The 18,688-nt window shown below is 47.7% G+C and overlaps 1 protein-coding gene across 1 annotated transcript in view; it reads left to right on the forward strand.

The window, feature by feature from the left end:
- LOC138958836 (uncharacterized) overlaps positions 1 to 16,705 on the forward strand; it is a 32,358-nt gene extending 15,653 nt beyond the window's left edge. Inside the window, exons 2-6 of the mRNA XM_070330141.1 lie at positions 11,476 to 11,672; positions 12,202 to 12,356; positions 12,730 to 14,065; positions 14,414 to 15,191; positions 15,602 to 16,705. Coding sequence (XP_070186242.1) covers positions 11,476 to 11,672; positions 12,202 to 12,356; positions 12,730 to 14,065; positions 14,414 to 15,191; positions 15,602 to 15,814 — 2,679 coding nt within the window. The 3' untranslated portion in view covers positions 15,815 to 16,705. The remainder of the gene's footprint in view (positions 1 to 11,475; positions 11,673 to 12,201; positions 12,357 to 12,729; positions 14,066 to 14,413; positions 15,192 to 15,601) is intronic.
- The last annotated feature ends 1,983 nt before the right edge of the window (positions 16,706 to 18,688 follow it).

Raw genomic sequence — 18,688 nt, forward strand, 5'->3', positions numbered from 1 at the left:
AAATTGATTTCAACTGTACATGACCAGTTCTTCCTCTATATCTATTGCTTAAAATATGAAGGTTGTAATCTTGTGTTTACTATTTTTTTTGAGGGGTTAAAAACTTCAAGTGGCCTTTTCTCAAAATGGCCGCAAACCAGTTAAATGGTTCTGGTTTTAACCCATCGAATTATGATCGTCGTTATACCGAGACGTGACTCAGACTGGAGATGATAATAATTATGCTGTGGGGCCATACTACTATACTGACTGTAGCCTGTATAGGCTTGGTTGTTTTGGCTAGCTCAGACTTTGATGTCGCCTATCCCAGGGAGAGAGAAAGAGCGAGAGAGAGAGAGAGAGAGAGAGAGGGAGCGGGGGGGGGAGAGAGAGAGAGAGAGAGAGAGAGAGAGAGAGAGAGAGAGAGAGAGAGAGAGAGAGAGAGAGAGAGAGAGAGAGAGAGAGAGAGAGAGAGCGCAAACAAGGTACAAAAAGCCGCATTTTTGAGTTTAATATACTTAATAAAAGCAAACGACAGGCAGGTATGGACTTAATATACGAGTGAAGTGTACCCTAAAACATAAAGTTTTAAAAAAAAACAGCCGAGAAGCTTCCGTGATAATCTCCTTCCCTAATATATACTGTTTTCCTTCTTGAGTCTCTCTGCAACTACGCTTGTTTTTTTGTTTTTAATTTTTTCCTTTCTCAGTCGTAGCCCAGAAACATGGCCCCCTTCGTTCTTGCGGAACTGTGCGCAAACAGTTGTTGTTGGTTTTTATGACCTGGCTCAAATCACTTTACGACCGCCAGGCGCGGGCCTGGTGTGAAGATTGCTCAAAGAACTCCATGCAGGCAGGAGGGCCTAATGTTGCCTCGTCTGAGGAGCTGGCTTGGCACACAGCCAGTCCCACTGCCTTGTGGATTCTCCTCTGTATGGTTGATACTGTGGTGCCTGGTTAAAACGACCCCCTTCTTGCGAAAGGGAGGGAAGGCTAAACACTGCTTTGCTTATATGTATAAGGTGCTCTTGTTCCTAAAATTTGGAACAAAGGCCACAGAAAGAGAGACAGACAGACAGAGAGATGGAGAGAGACTCATAGTTGTAACAGTCAAGATGGGCGGGGCGGTGAAAACGGGGGGGGGGGGGGGGGGGGGGGTCATATTTACATTAAAAAAGTTTTACTTTTGTCTTCAAGTAGCTGCGAAAGTAACTTCACGAAAACTATTCCCGTAGGACTAATAAATGTCACGAGCGATCTCTATATTTGGAAGTCCCGCCTTGTCATCACTGACGGTGGCCGGTAACTCGCGAACTCACAACTGATAGCTGACGGCAATTAGAGACTCTTCAGCAGAGACGCTCCACTTTTCTCACTACCTCACGAAAATCTCGTCCCCATGTTTTCATTATATGCCAACTACTGCCACGGGGGGCACTACATCTCATTGTCATCATCTCTTGTCCAATCTCATGCAAGACTGATCCCCGGTTTTTGCCACATGAAGAATTGGCTGTGGCTGTAAACGACTCTCACTCAGGGACTCTTATGAGGATTACACTTTCTTAAAAACACGGAGTGCTGCTCGTATCGCGTATATTGCGCACAGTTGGTTTCCTTGTTCACTTCCTTGAAACCTTGAGACTTTGACCATGCAGAAAAGGTGAAACATTAAAAATGGCATGCAGGCTTGAGCACTGTCGTATCATTTCAAATAGCACTGTCGTATAATTTCAAACAGCACTGTACATGTACATACGAATGCTTCAACTTGTGATGGTGCAGCTTCAGGGACATGCTCAGGAATACTTTCAAAATCGACGAATGTTGTCAAGCTGGTTTTCAGTAATTGTGTGTGTCTATATATATATAGTCTAGGGGGAAAACTTAAATGTACTACAGGAAGACGATACGTTACGAGAGCAGAGGGACGGAAATCCTTCTTCTGTCGGGATGTATTGGTGGGGGGTGGGGGACAAGTCTGCATACTTTTCGAAACATGTGTTTCAAACGTATTTCCTCAAGGCCTGTTAGATAAGATTTCCAAGACGTTGTAGCATTTGACTTTACACTGACCTTGTGTCAGTCAGTATACCTATGGTTGCCTAAATTGCAGCCTGTGCTATGCCCCACCAAAAAAAAAGCTAATGAAGCTTATTATCTGACGCACTGAGAGACACCCCGTTCACGGAATTTCGCTTGTATCAGCACGTGAAATTCAATATTATACCTCAGCTCGCAACACCTGTGTGTGTGCCAGTGTGTGTGTGTGTGTGTGTGTGTGAACGTGCGTGCGTGCGTGCGTGTCATTGTGCGTCGGCCGTCTCAAGGAGGGTGTCTTCTTTTTTCCTCATGGTCGCCGTAAAATTGAATGTGTGTGTTTGAGTCCCGTCGCGGAACGATACGGTGTTTTAGGAAAATCACCCGCATTATATCGCATGACTCAAGAACCTGCCTGCCAGGATTCCGCACCACACGAAAGCAAAACAAGGGCGATCAGTGCGCGTCGCAGTGAAGAACTCAATACTTCTCGGGTGACAAACTATAGAGCGGTGTAGTGTACCCCAGGTGGTAATTAGTGCATGAGCTGCTTGACGAGCGCAGACGCTGACATCACTTCTGCCGTCTTTAGATCAGGTATCGACGCGGAGAGTTGAATGCTCTAGAGTTTTAACGGTGCCTGGGGGTTTGGAAAGGTGGGAGGGAGAGCTAGAGAGAGAGAGAGAGAGAGAGAGAGAGAGGGTGGGAGAGAGAGAGAGAGAGGGTGGAGAGAGAGAGGGTGGGAGAGAGGGAGAGAGAGAGAGAGAGAGAGGGTGGGAGAGAGAGAGAGAGAGCGAGAGAGAGAGGGTGGGAGAGAGAGAGAGGGTGGGGAGAGAGAGAGAGAGAGGGGTGGGAGAGAGAGAGAGGGTTGGGAGAGAGAGAGAGAGAGGGTGGGAGAGAGAGAGAGAGATTTTTCTTTCTTCTAGAGTCAGCTTAGTGCCTGGTCAATTCTGGACCAAAGGCGATCTCGTTAGAGAGTGACAGAGACAGAAAGAGAGAGAGAGAGGGGGGGGGGGGTGTCAAGATCAATTGTCGAGGTTATCGGTAACGATATATTGATGCCTAAGCAAGAACCAGAGGGAGAGGGAACAGTAACTGTTGTTCCTTGCTTAGCCGCCAAGCCAACCAAGGAAGGACATCAAGCCGCGAGAGCGAGAAGAAGAAGGCAAACCCCTTACACGACAGAGAAAGAATGAAGCAATCAGCGATTGCTTACCGCCTAGGACCCCCGGGCCCACGGGGCCGCTGTGTTGTGTATGAACCCAAACAACGGCAGGTCCTGGTGCGACCGATCGTTGGGAGGGGCAAATATTTGATCAGGCCCTAGACATTTTGTCCGTATTTTGGCGTGTTTGAGCGCCGCCAAGCGGCCAAGGGGAGAGCACAAACTTTACTCTGGGTGCAATCACACGCGTCTCCTATTGACGGCGCCAGCGGGCACGATCGACCAACGGAGCTATCGAAGAACCCTCCTTGGGCCGACTGCCGCTGCCCCTGTCTTCGGCCTGTAATTCCTCGCATGATAAATTTGCTTTCGCCGCCCGAAGTCTCTCTACTACTACGGTCCTGATAACCCCCCCCCCCCCAAACCTCCGATAACCACCCCCCCCCCCCACAACCAACACCACCACCTCCTCTGTCCACACAACCTGACTGTTTCAAGGACGGTCCTGATAAACTATCCTCCTCACGCCCCTCCCTCTCTCTCCCTTTTGGTTGACCCACAGACATTAAAGCGGATCTTTAATTTTCTTGTGGTTAAATGTTTTTTCTTATATATTCTTCGAAGACGGGTTGGATGTTTTTGCAGCCGAATTGGATGGCAAATAAGCCGTATCTTCTTCTTCTTTATTTTGTTCTTATTATTGTTTGTTGTTGTTGCCGATCTTGTTATTGTATCTGAGTCAAATAACGTTTAAGATTCGCATGCATTATGTATACATTACACGTCGTTGTTTGAGAATGGTGCCTCCTGTCTGCTTTGATTAGAGAGGTACCTGACATCACATAGCTGCAAGTGTGGAAAAGGCGTAATCTCTGACTCTTTGGATTACAAAACCTCTTCATTCGAATCTGCTCCACATCTCGGCGACTTTTCTTTTTCTCGTTCTTTTTCTCTTACTGATCATGATACAAAGTGACAGTGAGATGTTCCTCTCTTGCTCCATAAAAAGTTACAACGCAGCGATAAAACAGTATAAGCCTGTGCCTTTTTCGCTGCTTCTGTCAGTGACTTTAAATAAAAATAGCATTTCCTGTCTGTCTGTCTCATCCCCCCCCACCCCCATTTCCCCGTCTCTTTTGATCTCTGTCTCTCTTAGTCTGACTGCCTGCCTGTCTGTCTGTCTCTATCTCTTTCTCTCTCTCTCTCTCTCTCTTTCTTTCTCTCTCTCTCTCTCTCTCTCTCTCTCTCTCTCTCTCTCTCTCTCTCTCTCCCTCTCTCCCTCTCTCTCTCTCTCTCTGGCCACCGCCGTCAACATAACCGCCACCAAAATCACAACCGCCACCTAACTCTACAACCAACCATGACCATAATCACCTGCTACTGTACTTTTTCGAAATATATGTCCACACCCTTTCCCCAACCCCACCCAACCCCAATGCGTAGAGCTAGAGCCGGTACCACCAACGCCAACACAACGACCACCATCATCACCAACACCACCTCCACCTTCACCAACCTCAACCCATTCTTCACCCGCTGCTTTACTTTGTCGGAAAACAATCCGCCTGACGAAGAAGGCCGGGGCGGTATTTTTCAACGGCACGTGAAGCTCGTAGCGCTTGCCTTCGATCCCCCGCCCGCCGCGGCTGACTCATTTAAACAAAGGCAATTAAAGCGCTAAGCTGCCAAGCAGCTCACCGTGTCCCTCCTAGCCCCTCCTCCTTCTCTGCCACTTCGATCTGCTACTTGCCAACCGACGCGTGAATATCGGAAGGGGCGGGAAGAGGAAGAAGGGACAGGAAAGAGGAAGACGGGAAAGGAAGACTAGAAGGGGAAAGGAAGGGATGGGGTCAGTGTCGAGGCCCCAGGCTTGTGATTCTGAAAAGCTTTCTCCTCTCCTGGAATGGCTGGTGGTGGTGGTGGTGGCTGTGGCAGAAGAAGGATCTCCTGGCGTACACAGCTGTACGTGACCGCGTCCTGTCCTTGCCTGTCGCCGTCATCTACTGGGGGGGGGGGGGGGGGGGGGATTGGAGGCAAAGCTCATTAACTGGGGGGATCGGGAGGGATGAAGCCGGTTTATGGAGGTATGGGGCTGGGGGTAGTATATTTATGAAGAGTGGATGAAGACAATGTGATGGTGCCCTATGGAAGGAAAGTCCTCCACCGCTAGAGATTGTCACTTTCTGCTGTCACCAGTCTCCTAGTACGGTCTTTGCTATTCCCTATAAGCATGCTGAAGCAGAAGGCAAAATCTGTCAAACGACTGAGACCCCCTCCCCATACTGCAGTTGCGGAACTGGAGAACAAACAGTGGAGCATAATTATTCTCAATCAGTACCCAAAACTCTTAGACCAGCAAACAGCTGTATGGTCGACAGACATCCTGGTGCACAAGAGGTTGTGTGACTGCCAACGGAAACTTCAGAAAACGGCTGGGTTCATCTTGACAACCGGCCTGTCATGATGCACTGATGCAGTGTCATCCCCTGCGAACGACAAGAAGAAGAAGACTGAGGAAGAAGAAAACTCAGAGCTCACACAGCAGTTGGAACGAAGGAGGAAAGGGTAGGGGAGTTTTAAAGAGATGGGCGGTGAAGCCAAACCGTTCCAGAGAGAAGGTGCAGAGGAAGTAGCCATCAGGCGGAGGCCTCAGAACTGAGGGGAGAGAACTCCATTCAGCCTGCCCGTCGTCTCCAAACTTCCTGCCCGCCCGGCTTGGCGGCCACTTGAAGGGCTTGGAGAGAGAGAGAGAGAGAGAGAGAGAGAGAGAGAGAGAGAGAGAGAGAGAGAGAGAGAGAGAGCGAGACACACACACACACACACACACATAACCCTGGGGGGATTTTTGAAAGCCTCCAAGGCCTTTGTGCCGGAGGAGCCGGAGCTAGGGCGCGCGGCCAGTCGATCGCTGGTACTGACCTCGCCCGCCTATCTGGAGAGGGAAATTAGAGATATTAGCGCGCGCAGGACCGGCGCGTGCGATCGATGACGCCAGGGCGGCAGTGACGCGGTGGTCCTGGCGGGCCCCAACACAATAATGGCGCGCCGAGACTAGCACCGGAGACGCTGGGGGTCGGAAATGGCGGAACGGCGGGAGAGCCCGGGCCCTGGTCCGGGGGACGTGACACGCTCTTTGTGGCCGCTAATTAGAACGCCCCGAGTCCATTAATATCAGAGTGGCCAGGGGAAGGTTGGTGGTGGTGGTGGTGGTGGTGGTGGTGACGCTAGATCTGCTTCTCTCTGGGCCTCCTTTTTGTGGCGTGACGTGTCTGCCAGCCTCCTCTTCGGTAGGAGGCTCCTTCCTCGTATGCATGCATTTCAGTAACGCATGCTGTTGGTAATAATTTTCGTGGAGGTTCCTGCTTGCTAATACATTTCCAGAGTCACGTTTCATATAATCACCGGCGAGGGAGTTTGGTGAGCATGACTCGCCGTTGGTCTGTTGCTTTGTTGGCTGTTGGAAGTGGGTGAAAGTTCGTGTTGAGTGTCTCTGTTCTGAGTCACGGTCTTTCTCGGGTCAAAAGGGAGCGAAGTTGTGGATGATAACCAAAGAAAGAGAATCTTGTCTGTATGTTTGTTTGTTTGCTTTTCATTTTCTCATTGTCTGTCTATCTCTTGTTACTGTTCTTCCTCACGTGTCCTCTTCTTCTTTTCCATCCTGTTTCATATTTAATTACCGTCTGCATCAGAGCTAATTTTGGAAATCAGATAATCAAATAACTATATCAGCCCATTGCATAAACATGAACCCACTATATTTGATAGAAATCGACAACGCCTATCCGCTATCCGCGCTCTCAAAACCTCACCACCACCACTCCTACGTAACGCTACATAGCAATCCGCCTACCCATCTCGACACTCCCTGGAGGCCTTTCATTGAGGACGGCCGTACCATGAGCGATCGGCTTGCGGCGGGCGCAGAGGGGCTCGAGTTTCCTCCGGTGCAGTCACCGAAACAGGCCCGAGATGTAATCTGGCGCGTCGCTTTGTTTTCCCAGGCACGGCGGCGTAACCCGGGGAGTCTCCGAAGAACTCCACTGGGCGGCAACGTTGAACCGGAAGAGACTGAACTCCCTCCCCGTCTATATGATGAGAAGGTTGGGAAGAGTAGAACTAACTGGCTTGTGCATGGGGGAGTCTTGGAACTCGGCTGGGCTGTTGTTGTGCAGAATCAGAATCAGAATCAGAATTTATTGTCATTAAAGCACAGAGCCTATTGACACATACAAGATACATAAGTACAGGAAAAAAAAGCAATATAACATAACATACATGTAATACAAAACCAAGTGGAACAGGGTGAACAAAGAGGACCTGAAGATGAGCATAAGTTATTGAGGACAGTCGGAAGCGAAGGAACTTAGAACTCCCATTTGAAGGAGAAGAATGTTGTGAAGAGTGTCTGAGAAGGTTATGTACAGAGTAGGGGAACTCCTTTGTGATGGCTGAAAGAATAACAAACATACCTTACGGAGGATGGATAAGGTTGAGTAAAGTGGTTACAGGAAAAGGATAGTACATGTTGTAATGCACTTTGAAGAGGCAAATGGTGAAGAAGAAAGATATCCAACGGAAGCAAAGGTTAAGCAGATAAGGGATGAAGGAAGAGGCTTTCTTGGCAAGGTGAAGGCGAAGAGTAGAAAGGGAAGAAGTATTAGATTGGGAAGAAGGAAGACGGCCAGCTTAGACTGAGAAGGTTGTCCTTTGTAGTGATGGAGAAAATCACTGAGTTAGCTATTCAACACAATGGGGGAAATACGTCCCTTCTCCCGAACGGTGAAGTCGTATAGCGATGGACGGTAGCACAGAGAGAGAACAAGTCCCGGAGGTCCACGTCGTCTCATCTCTCTATCTCATCAGCCATTCCGCATCCTGTCCGCTCTTGGTAATGAAATGGAGGTGTGCGTAATGGGGGGTCAGAAGGACTGAAGGGGAAGGAGGACACATACTGGGGACCGAATTCAGTTCCGTGTAGAAAACCAACAAGCTGGAGGGCAAGTAGAGAGCTTCGGACACCTTTTTGTGCCTGTATTAGTCCCTCCCAAAACAGCGAGAGGTTTCAGTGAGTAATGGCTCGAGATTTCCTTCGTTTCCGAGCCCGTAGGCTAGTGTGACTTTGGCGGTTCCGCCTTGGTCGTTCCTTTGAACTTTTGACATTTCACTCACTATACACGTGATGATGAACTGTCGTTGTGTTAACTTAAGGGGTGGTTGTCGGGTACGATGTGTCCTAATTATGAGCTGCTTCTCCGTGGGCATCTATCCCTCTCAGGTAATGAGTGATTTCCCTTGAGGATCCTAATTGCTTTGCCCAGTGATGTTTGGCAGTACAGACAAAACGCCGACATTTCTTTGAAATCACCAAAAACTTTCTAGTCGTTTTTCACGGCAGGGGAAAGGGGACGTCAAGGACTGTCTTAAACTTCGGAACATTGCCGACACTGTTATGGCTGTTTCGGCAAACTCGCCAAAGAAAAAAGTCTTTGCAACACAAAAGTCTTTGCGATACCCCCTGCACTCCATGTATCGCATGACCTTATGTTGTCTAAAATAAACAAGAATAAATCATTTCCTACAATCAATTTACCACTGGAGTTTCTATCTGTTTTGTCTGATTTCTGTTAGGCAACCCATACTGTCGATGCTCTTGTTTGCTTGTTTCTTTCTCCCCTTTCGCCCGGAGACTGCGCGGCAACGCAGTCAAGAATTGTGGGGTGCTTTTTTTTCGTTTTTCTTTTCTTTGGCATTCTTCTTTCGTTTCGATCAGTCTCGCTTTCTCAAGCTGACGGCTGTTTCGTTCCGTTTGCCACGCACGATGCATGTCATGCATTTTACACATCTTTCCACCAACCCCCTTGTCTTCCTCAGCGGAGGAGTTGAAATCGTGCTCTTCACACGATCAAGGAGTTTGAACGTCTGTTTTTGGGCGCATAGATGTCTAACTGTATTCTGCTGTATCAACAGTTAGTCACAAGAAAAGAGGTATTTTTGGTGTGTCATTCAGTTGCACATGTTCCAGGATAGGCCAGTAGGACTTGATTGGACCTAACATCTCAGCCAGGCAGGATGATCGTTCATGTATGTACTTGGTTCGTCAGCGGGAAGCACGTGCCCTTTGTCGCCACAGATTCTCCCTGTCGGTCGTTTTTGTGACTAGAAGCTTTTTTAACATTTGCCGGGTAAGGGACTGACTTTGCCCGTGAAACGGACATTCGCGCCATGTGTTCACCCACTGTCTCAGTGTGTTCACCCCGCCCCTCCCCCTTTGACGTTTTTCTACCTTTCTTGGACGGCACAGGCTCTTCGCTATCGTTTCAGCTGTGGTTTTAACCTCTCTCATCCCCCTAGCTGACGGAAGGTGAACCGAAGGAACTGACGGAAGAAGCGTGGGAGCTCCTTCTGCTCCTCGGCATGTCTATCAGTACCCACCCCCCCCCCCCCCCCCCACCCCACCCCCCCCCGCCCCCGCCGCCTCGCGTCTACAAGCCCGCCGAGGTTGATAAAGGAAGGAGATAAGGGAAAATAATATCTCTCTTCCCCACGCCGAAGCCGCCGCGCTTCTATCAATATTTTACATCTTGGCACGGCTTGGCGCAGAGAGAGAATAAGCGCGCCCGAGTTGCGTGACAAAAAGCTTGGTGGGAGGAGGAGATGGAGGAGGTGGGAATGGAAAATGAATGTTTTGTACCACTTCTCTCATCTGATGGTGGTGGTCATCCCAATGAGTATTAGCGACTGGAAGGAGAGGGTCTTGTTACCTGGGAAAACAGCGGTCGGCTTCTTGTTCAGAGTAGAGAGACAGAGAGTCCGTCCGTCTGTCCGTCCGTCCGTCCGTCCGTCCGTCTGTCTATGTCTCTGTCTTGCTAAACCAAATTAACTTAACCTGATGCAACCTCAGAACTGCCAGGCCGGTCTAATGTGATGAAACATAAGAATCCACCTATTTTTTTCTTTCGCCTACCCCTCTCTGTTATTTTCTCTCTCGATCTCCGAGACTGAGAGATAGCAAAAACCTTCCACACAATTCTCTTCCATCTCCCCAGCTCCCAACCCGTATGTACATGCATCAGCAGCCGTCTCCGCACATCGTCGCACGTACGCCACTAGGGAAAACGCCTTGCCCGAGAAAAACATCTCTCTCTCTCTCTCTCTCTCTCTCTCTCTCTCTCTCTCCTCTCCCTCTCTCTCTCTCTCCCTCTCCTCTCTCTCTCTCTCTCTCTCTCTCTCTCTCTCTCATCCGCTCTACAATCTGGCTCTCTCCCCCCAGTCCGTCATTTTTCATATACCTGTCTCTCCCATCTGCCCTCTTCAAAGTTCTTTCTTCCAGCCCCCACCAACCCTCTCTCGTTCTTCCGTACTCTCTTTCTGTTTCTCTCTGTTTCTCTCTCTCTCTCTCTCTCTCTCTCTTTTCTCTCTCTCTCTCTCCCTCGCTCTCTTTCTGAATCTGTGTCTACCGCCTTTTCTCTGACATGCCCCTACCCCCACCCCCATCCCAACCTCCGTATTCAGTTTCTCTATCTCTCCCTCCTTGCCTGCCTCCCTCCCCCCTCCCTCTCTCCACCTTCCCCCACCCCCACCCCACGCTCTCAACCCCTCCTTCAGTGCCCTGAGTGTGGCGGGTCGATGGGGAAGCGATGGTGGCAGCGCCGCTGGTGGGGATGAGATTTGCAGGCGAGGGTCGGGGCTTTATGGCGGCGGCAGCTGTTGTCGCGGCGGTCCCTAAGCGTTTTGCTAATGACGGTGAACGTTTTTTCCTCCCTTCTCGCGCTCCGTGCGGATGTTTGGGAAGCAGATTTGGGGAATGGAGGAGGGCAGGAGGGCGGTAGAGAGAGAGAGAGAGAGAGGGAGGGGGAGAGAGAGGGGGGGTGGGGGGATAGGGGGATTTAAGAGGGCTTTAGGTCTCAAGCAAAGACCCTAAACTCGGGAGCTATAGCTGCCTTCTGTTCTGTTCTGAGAGAGACAGAGACAGAGACAGAGACAGAGTGACAGACGAGACGAGACGAGACGAGACGAACAGACATACAATCGAAAGACGAATTTAGACGAAAAAAGGCACAAGTTTGAAAATCACATCCGTATGTTAAACCTTTCAACAGTTGGAATCCGTTCCTGCGTCTCTCTTGGAAAGTGCTGATTGCTGTCCTGCCCTGAAGACCATATTTTGCAAACCTTGCAAGGTCCCGCTCGCTTTGCTTTCTAACTTACCCAACGCATTCAAATCTGTTTACATTTACTGTCATCCTTTTATCAAAAGCATCTCAATAAAGTATTTGCCTCTGTTTGTTGCAGACTCGCAAAGGAGAGAAGCGACGTATACCTAATGGAGAACGGAAGCGGAAGTCGACGGGAAACGCGCCTGAGAACTCGGGGAGCGGAGCTTTCCGAGCAGTGAGCAATGGGGGCGTGACACCTGTCAAGGGCCAGGACGGTCCGTCGGAACCCAAGAGGCTGGCTCTGGACCATAAGCCACAGGAGGGAGGACAGAGGTGGGTTGAGCTTTGATGTTTGTTTTTTGTCTTTATTCCTTCTCTGTCTGTCTGTTCGTCTGTGTGTCTTTCTGTGTGTTTATCTCTGCGTCTATTTAGTGGCTGTGTGTGTGTCAGTGTGTGTGTGTCTCTCTGTCTGTATCTTTCTTTGTCTCTGTCTGTCTGTCTGGTTGCTTGTATGTCTGTCTCCCCACTCTCTCTTTACACCTCTCTATCTCAAATCTCCCTCTTTCTCTCTCTCTCTCTCTCTCTCTCTCTCTCTCTCTCTCTTTGTCTCTCTCTCTCTCGCGCTCTCTCTATCACCTCCCCTCTCTCTCTCTCTCTCAGTTCGTTTTCTGCAAACTACAATCTGTATTGAAAATTTGTTTTGGTGCAAGGTTGGCGATGGCTTGTCGGAGCATTTTATAAAATGGAATAGAAATTGTATGTGAACATACTTGTACAGACAGTAAAGAAAAGCATAGAATACAGTAAAACAAAATCCTTTATTTCTCGGTATTAAAGTGTTACTTGACGTTTGTCATTTCAGTCCCCTGAAGGAATCATCTCTGATGAATTTACCGGAGTCCAAAGACGTGCCCACTTTACGGCTACCTGAAGTTATCGTGCCTGACGTCACCAAGATGGCTGTTGACAATCGGCTGCAGGGACCCACTCTTTTGATGCCTCTCATTTCTCCTGGCCGTAAGTGTTAAAAAAAAGTGTTTCTATGGTTTGAATTGTATTAAAAAAACTAAAACAATAAAAAGAATCAATTTATATGATTCATTGTATGCCTGTCGTTATATTCTGAATCTCCCGAGAAGATAATGGCACAAGGCACTGTCAGGTTTTAGTATGTATGCAATGTTACTATAATGGACCTTCGTTATTTTATTTTAACTTCTATGAGTGGACGATCTCCCCAACGTGTAGCTTTTACAAAAAATGTGTTATATCATGTGAAACTATCAAGACGCTGATGGTCGTCATTTCAACAGTCAGAACTCACTGTGATCAAGATGTTGGTATTTCTTGAATACATACCCTAAAGTCAGCGTCATTCCGTGTGTTTCAGGTGTGAGCGACATCACCATTAACACAGGAGGGGTAGCTACAGCAGCCATCGCCTCCCCCGTTAGGGAGCACAAGGAGCTTACCCCGGCAAAACCCAGCAGCGACAAACGACGCCACAGCAGCGGCGGCAAACCACAAAACACAAACAACAGCAACAACGTCGTGGCTGCACCTGATGCACCATCAGAGCCTGCAGTCACTCCTGACGTGAAAGTTCTTTCCTCTTCTGTTGGGGCTGGCGGCAGTAAGGCAGACAAAAGTGTCGATCGTTTGGCACTGTACCAGGCTGCTGTCAGTGCCACTAGGGCCCCCTTGCCGCTGTGTAACGAGCAATCAGTGGAGGGCGATTCTCCGATCAAAATGTGTGATAATGACGGAAACCAATCAGATGGTAGTGAAGCCATGAGCGTTGACAGCCAAAACATGGATGTACTATCTCCAAGTAAAGAATCGAGTGAATTTGTCGCCTCCTCTCCGAATGGTGATGTAAAAGCAAAACCAGCCCCTGCTGTGGAGGCTTGTAAAACCGAGCCCAGAGATCTCAGAACTGAAGTGCAAAGCCTGAAACTCGTAACCAATCATTCCACAGTGTCTCCTGCAAAGCCTTGTGAACCCAGCAGCAACAAAAGCAGCAGCAGCGCCAGCAGCCTCTCACCCACAAAACCATTATTGTCACCGTCAGTGTCAGCCACAGCAGCAACCTTCGCAGCAGCACCTCACAACAAGCCTAGCCCTACAGCGTCCATCCCCAAACGTGCAGACAAAGAGGACAGGCACAAGCGGCCTTCTTCAGCTTTGTCTCCGCCTTACAGCAAATCCTCTAACACCAGCGAACATAAAACCATCCGCCACCCATCACCAGTCCGTCAGCCTAACGACACAGCGATGAAAAACTCGCCTGTGAAGTCTGTGAAAGACCACCATCACCACAACCACAACCACCACCACCACCAAAGTTCTGAGAAAACTCACAAGGACAGAAAACACGAGAGTAGTGCATCCTCCTCTTCGTCTTCAGACAAGGAGCGACACGCCAGCAAAGAGAAGGACTCGTCCGCCACTCAACGTCACAACAGTGAGCGTGACCTTGACAAACGTCGACCGGAAGAGAGGTCAGACAAGGACCGGAAGTCAGGGGTCACTTCCGCTCAAAGCATCAAGTCGGAGGAGCCTAGCTACAGAAGCACGGAGTATCCTAGTTCCGGAGGGAGTAACAGAGGGGAAGGGGGTTCTGTACCCATGGCCTCCGCCCCCCTCTCTGTTCCACCCCAAATGGCTGACCCTGCTGCATTCAGTGAATACATGCGAGTTTTGGCTGCTGGACATCATGGATTAGTGTAAGTATAATGCTCTTTTCTGTCACCGTTGCATGTACTTGTTTTTGTTGGTTTTGTCAATATTTTCCTGTGGTTTTCTCATTTGAATTGGACTCAGTTTGTGATCTTTTCGACCGGGACGTTTGACCTGCTTGTATGAAAACTACAGGCTTATGCTTACAGTTTCTGATCTTAAACCGAAAGACTTGAAAGGGAACTTAATGTTTGTTGGTTGATTACATTACTCTTTGATTTTCTATGCGAACAAAAACAAGCTTTTGTCAGTGTGTAGTCCAGAACAAGCTGAAATGTTGTTTAAGGTATTTCCTTCGTTGCTCTTAATAATGTTCTCGTTATTCTTTGTTACAGAGCACCACAATCAGGCATGCTGCAGCATATGTTCCCGCTGCGTCCCCCAACAGACATCCCAGTCACAGCCTCCGCCCTGATGCACCCCATGCACGCTGCGGCCTGTGGCATGTTCAGCACGCCAAGTGCCCTTCTTCAGAAAGACCCTGTACTGTACCCGACCACAGCGGGCACCCTGCCCACTGCATCCTACCCCTACGGTGCTCCAGGGATGGCGCCTTTGCATTTGATGCAGCCTCAGTACCCTTCAGCCGCGTCTACGGCTATGCTGGATTATTCCAGATCTTTCCCCTACCTGCACTGGTCCGGAGGCTTGCCCATGATGACATCTGCAGACGCCATTGCGGCGGCCGTAGCTGCAAGCTCCTCAGCTAAGCGGAGCCGAGAGGAGATGGAGTCTGCAGCAGCAGACATGAACGCCAAGAGGCTACAGTTGCCCATGGCTGCTGCTTACGGTGCTGCCTCCATGGCTCCGATAGACTACATGGCCGCCTACCGAGGCCTAGCTGCCAACCCTCTGTCCTGCGGGATGGAATCGTCCATGTACGACAAGAACGCAGAATACATGAGGTCGAGGCTATTCGCAGGGGGTGCCGTTGCGAGTCCTTCTGGCCCTAAAGGAATAACGTCTCCCTACCTGGCCTCACTGCCGGAGTACTACAGGAACCTGTACTGCTGCCGGTGTATGGAGAACAGGCCAGGAGACATCAGGACCTGGGGCGTTGAGGATGTCGTCAAGCTCGTGTCTTCTCTGGAAGGATGCAGTGTGTACACTGAGGTAAGCATCATACTTGACTTCTCATTTGTATTTCTTGCTAGATTCAGCAGACTTATCCCTTCACAAATGCATGTTTTATGGTTTGCATTTCTGTTCTTTTTTTCTGTTTCTTTTTTATCAGCTAGTAGAGGAGAGTATGTCTGTCGATTTTATGAATGGACATAAGAATTAACCGAGGCATCACCCAGGACTCTGTGACTGTTCCCAGATTAAGATGTTTGCTTTGTGCCTTACACGATCAAAATTCGAACATAACGTGGGCAAATTTGGAGGGATGCAAAACAGGTCAATGGGATTGCACCGAGTGTGTCAAGTTGTGCTTGTATCTAATATGTTTTACTTTTAAACCAAATACCGATTGATACGCTTCGTTTCAAATTAATATATCTCGTGTGTTCTCTTTTTGTCAGATTTTCCGCGAGCAGCGAGTAGACGGCAAAATCCTGGTGCTACTGACCGCTGACCACCTGATGAAGAGCTTGGGTATGAAGCTGGGGCCAGCCGTCACCTTGACCAACCGTGTGGCCAAGCTCCTTCTGGAATCCACCCAGGCTTCTGGATGCGACACCTGTAGTCGTCTGGCCGCCATGGTGCCGTCTGTGCAGAGCGCTTCTGGATACTAGACATTTGCGTTTTTGTCCTCGGAATTTCCTTTGCGGAGTGCTTGAGGACGGTGAAGATTGTTCCTCTGTCTTCAGACTTCGAGTTGTCTCGCTGTGTCGAAATGCTTGATCGGAGTGCACTGCTATGGATGATACTAAGCAATCTTCTTTTTGTGCGCTGACACACAGTTTCCTTGCGAAGTTCATCGGGATACTTGACTATTTTCTTCTGCCTTCAGACTGTAAACTTACTCGCTGTGTTGAAAACATCCGTGTTCAAAGCGCTTCACAATACGGAACCTTTCACCTTACCTGGGCCTCGGGCTTTGAGATGAAATGACTGTGGATCAGTTCGCTTCGAGTGCTTCGGGATACTGGATGTTGTTCATTTGAACTTGGACTTTGGCTGGTACTTTGTAACGAAACTTTCAGAATACTTCAGAATATTGAACAGTGTTGCGGAACCCACTTTGCTTGTTGCTGAACAGCAATCCTGTTCTCTTGGAATGTGGTTTTACCTTTCTGTGGACTGCTTCAGGAGTATTGCTTTGTGTTTTCAGACGTTCAGTCGAGCTAACACTGTTCAGTAGGTACTTAACACTGTTCTTTGGACTTGGACCTGACAAGGCCAAGAGTGTTCAAAGAGTGTTCACCGTGGTTAAGCTTACGATGAATTGCATCGATGAATCCCATGAATCGGTGTCATTTGATGCTGCATAAATAACGCAAAGAGTGAGAGAGAGAGAGAGAGAGAGAGAGAGAGAGAGAGAGAGTGTGTGTGTGTGTGTGTGTGTGTGTGTGTGTGTGTGTGTGTGTGTGTGTGTGTGTGTGTGTGTGTGTGTGTGTGTGTGTGTGTGTGTGTGTGTGTGTGTGTGCAAAAACTACGTTTGGCACAATGCAAAACAACAACAACAAGTCGCGTAAGGCGAAAATACAATATTTAGTCAAGTAGCTGTCGAACTCACAGAATGAAACTGAACGCAACGCAACGCAGCAAGACCGTATACTCGTAGCATCGTCACTCCACCGCCCGTGGCAAAGGCAGTGCACGTGGAATGGACAAGAAGAGCGGGGTATTCGTTGCGCTGAGAAGGATAGCACGCTTTTCTGTACCTCTCTTCGTTTTAACTTTCTGAGCGTGTTTTTAATCCAAACATATCATATCTATATATTTTTGGAATCAGGAACCGACAAGGAATAAGATGAAAGTGTTTTTAAATTGATTTCGGGGAAAAAAAATTGATAATAATTTTTATATATTTAATTTTCAGAGCTTGTTTTTAATCCGAATATAACATATTTATATGTTTTTGGAATCGGCAAGTGATGGAGAATAAGATAAACGTAAATTTGGATCGTTTTATAAATTTTTATTTTTTTTTACAATTTTCAGATTTTTAATGACCAAAGTCATTAATTAATTTTTAAGCCACCAAGCTGAAATGCAATACCGAACCCCGGGCTTCGTCGAAGAGTACTTGACGAAAATTTCAACCAATTTGGTTGAAAAATGAGGGCGTGACAGTGCCGCCTCAACTTTCACGAAAAGCCGGATATGACGTCATCAAAGACATTTATCAAAAAAATGAAAAAAACGTTCGGGGATTTCATACCCAGGAACTCTCATGTCAAATTTCATAAAGATCGGTCCAGTAGTTTAGTCTGAATCGCTCTACACACACACACAGACAGACGCACATACACCATACCCTCGTTTCGATTCCCCCTCGATGTTAAAATATTTAGTCAAAACTTGACTAAATATAAAAAGCATAGCTTACTGGTATTCTCGTTTGAATGCTTTACACGGTTCAGCAGCCACCGCATAATAAACGCTACAGTTCAGCATCTTGTTTTACCGTCTGTTTAGACAGACTGTAATTTTATGTGAACCACATACAATTCGCTGAAGAAATTTCAAGACCGTGACTGTCTCATTACTGAGGTGTTCCCGAACCTTGTACAACACTTTTGACTTTGAGTTCGTTCAGATTTGAACCTGACGACACATTTTGGGCTGTGATGACAATGAAATATTCGTGTACAAATATGTACAAAGGTCTTATGTACATATGAATTCTGTACATATTAAGTAGACTATTACGAAGCATAAATGCGACGTTGTGTGATTTGAGTATTTTATTTCCTGATAAAGATACGTTTGAGTGTACATGTTCCGAAGAGCTACAGTGATATAGGCTATCATATATAGACACACAACTTGTTACTTTTTGATGCTAAGCTTGCTTTCTTGTTCAATCTCATGAACGATTCATTGTGCAGTATTACTGTTACCAGAAAGAGTAAAGATTATTCTGTTATTTCAGACTGGCGTTATCAAACAGCTTTAATCGCCTAATGAATAACGACTTGAGATTTGCCGTCTGATTTCTTGAAACGCGTTTTCCTGTCGATTATTTTCCTCTACGCGTGCACATGGCACAGAAACAGTTCATATTCAGTGTTTTTCTTGATTATAATTTATATAAACAAAAATGAACTGCAAAATGGCAGCAGGTAAATCTTTGTAATTAAAGCAGTAAAGTTTGTTCTTTGTGTAATGGACAATGCACTCACCATGAGTGCTTGGTAAACAAACAAAAATGAAAACAACAACACAAATGTTGCTATGTCTCAAAACTATTTTGTTCTTTTGATCTTACCTGCTTTCAAAGTAAACACTTGTTTATGTACATGTCATCGAAAATTGAATGCTTCTTTTTCACTTATGTTTTCAGAGCATGGATCAGCATGTTGTTGCACTAAATAAAAGCCTCAAATTCATTTGAATGTTAAAGAATGGTTTATATGTGGATTCACGTGTGTGTGTGTGTGTGTGTGTTTGTGCGTGCGTACGTGTGTGTGTGTGTGTGTGTGTGTGTGTGTGTGTGTGTG

Source organism: Littorina saxatilis, linkage group LG2 (genome assembly GCF_037325665.1).
Source record: "Littorina saxatilis isolate snail1 linkage group LG2, US_GU_Lsax_2.0, whole genome shotgun sequence".
Taxonomy (NCBI): domain Eukaryota; kingdom Metazoa; phylum Mollusca; class Gastropoda; order Littorinimorpha; family Littorinidae; genus Littorina; species Littorina saxatilis.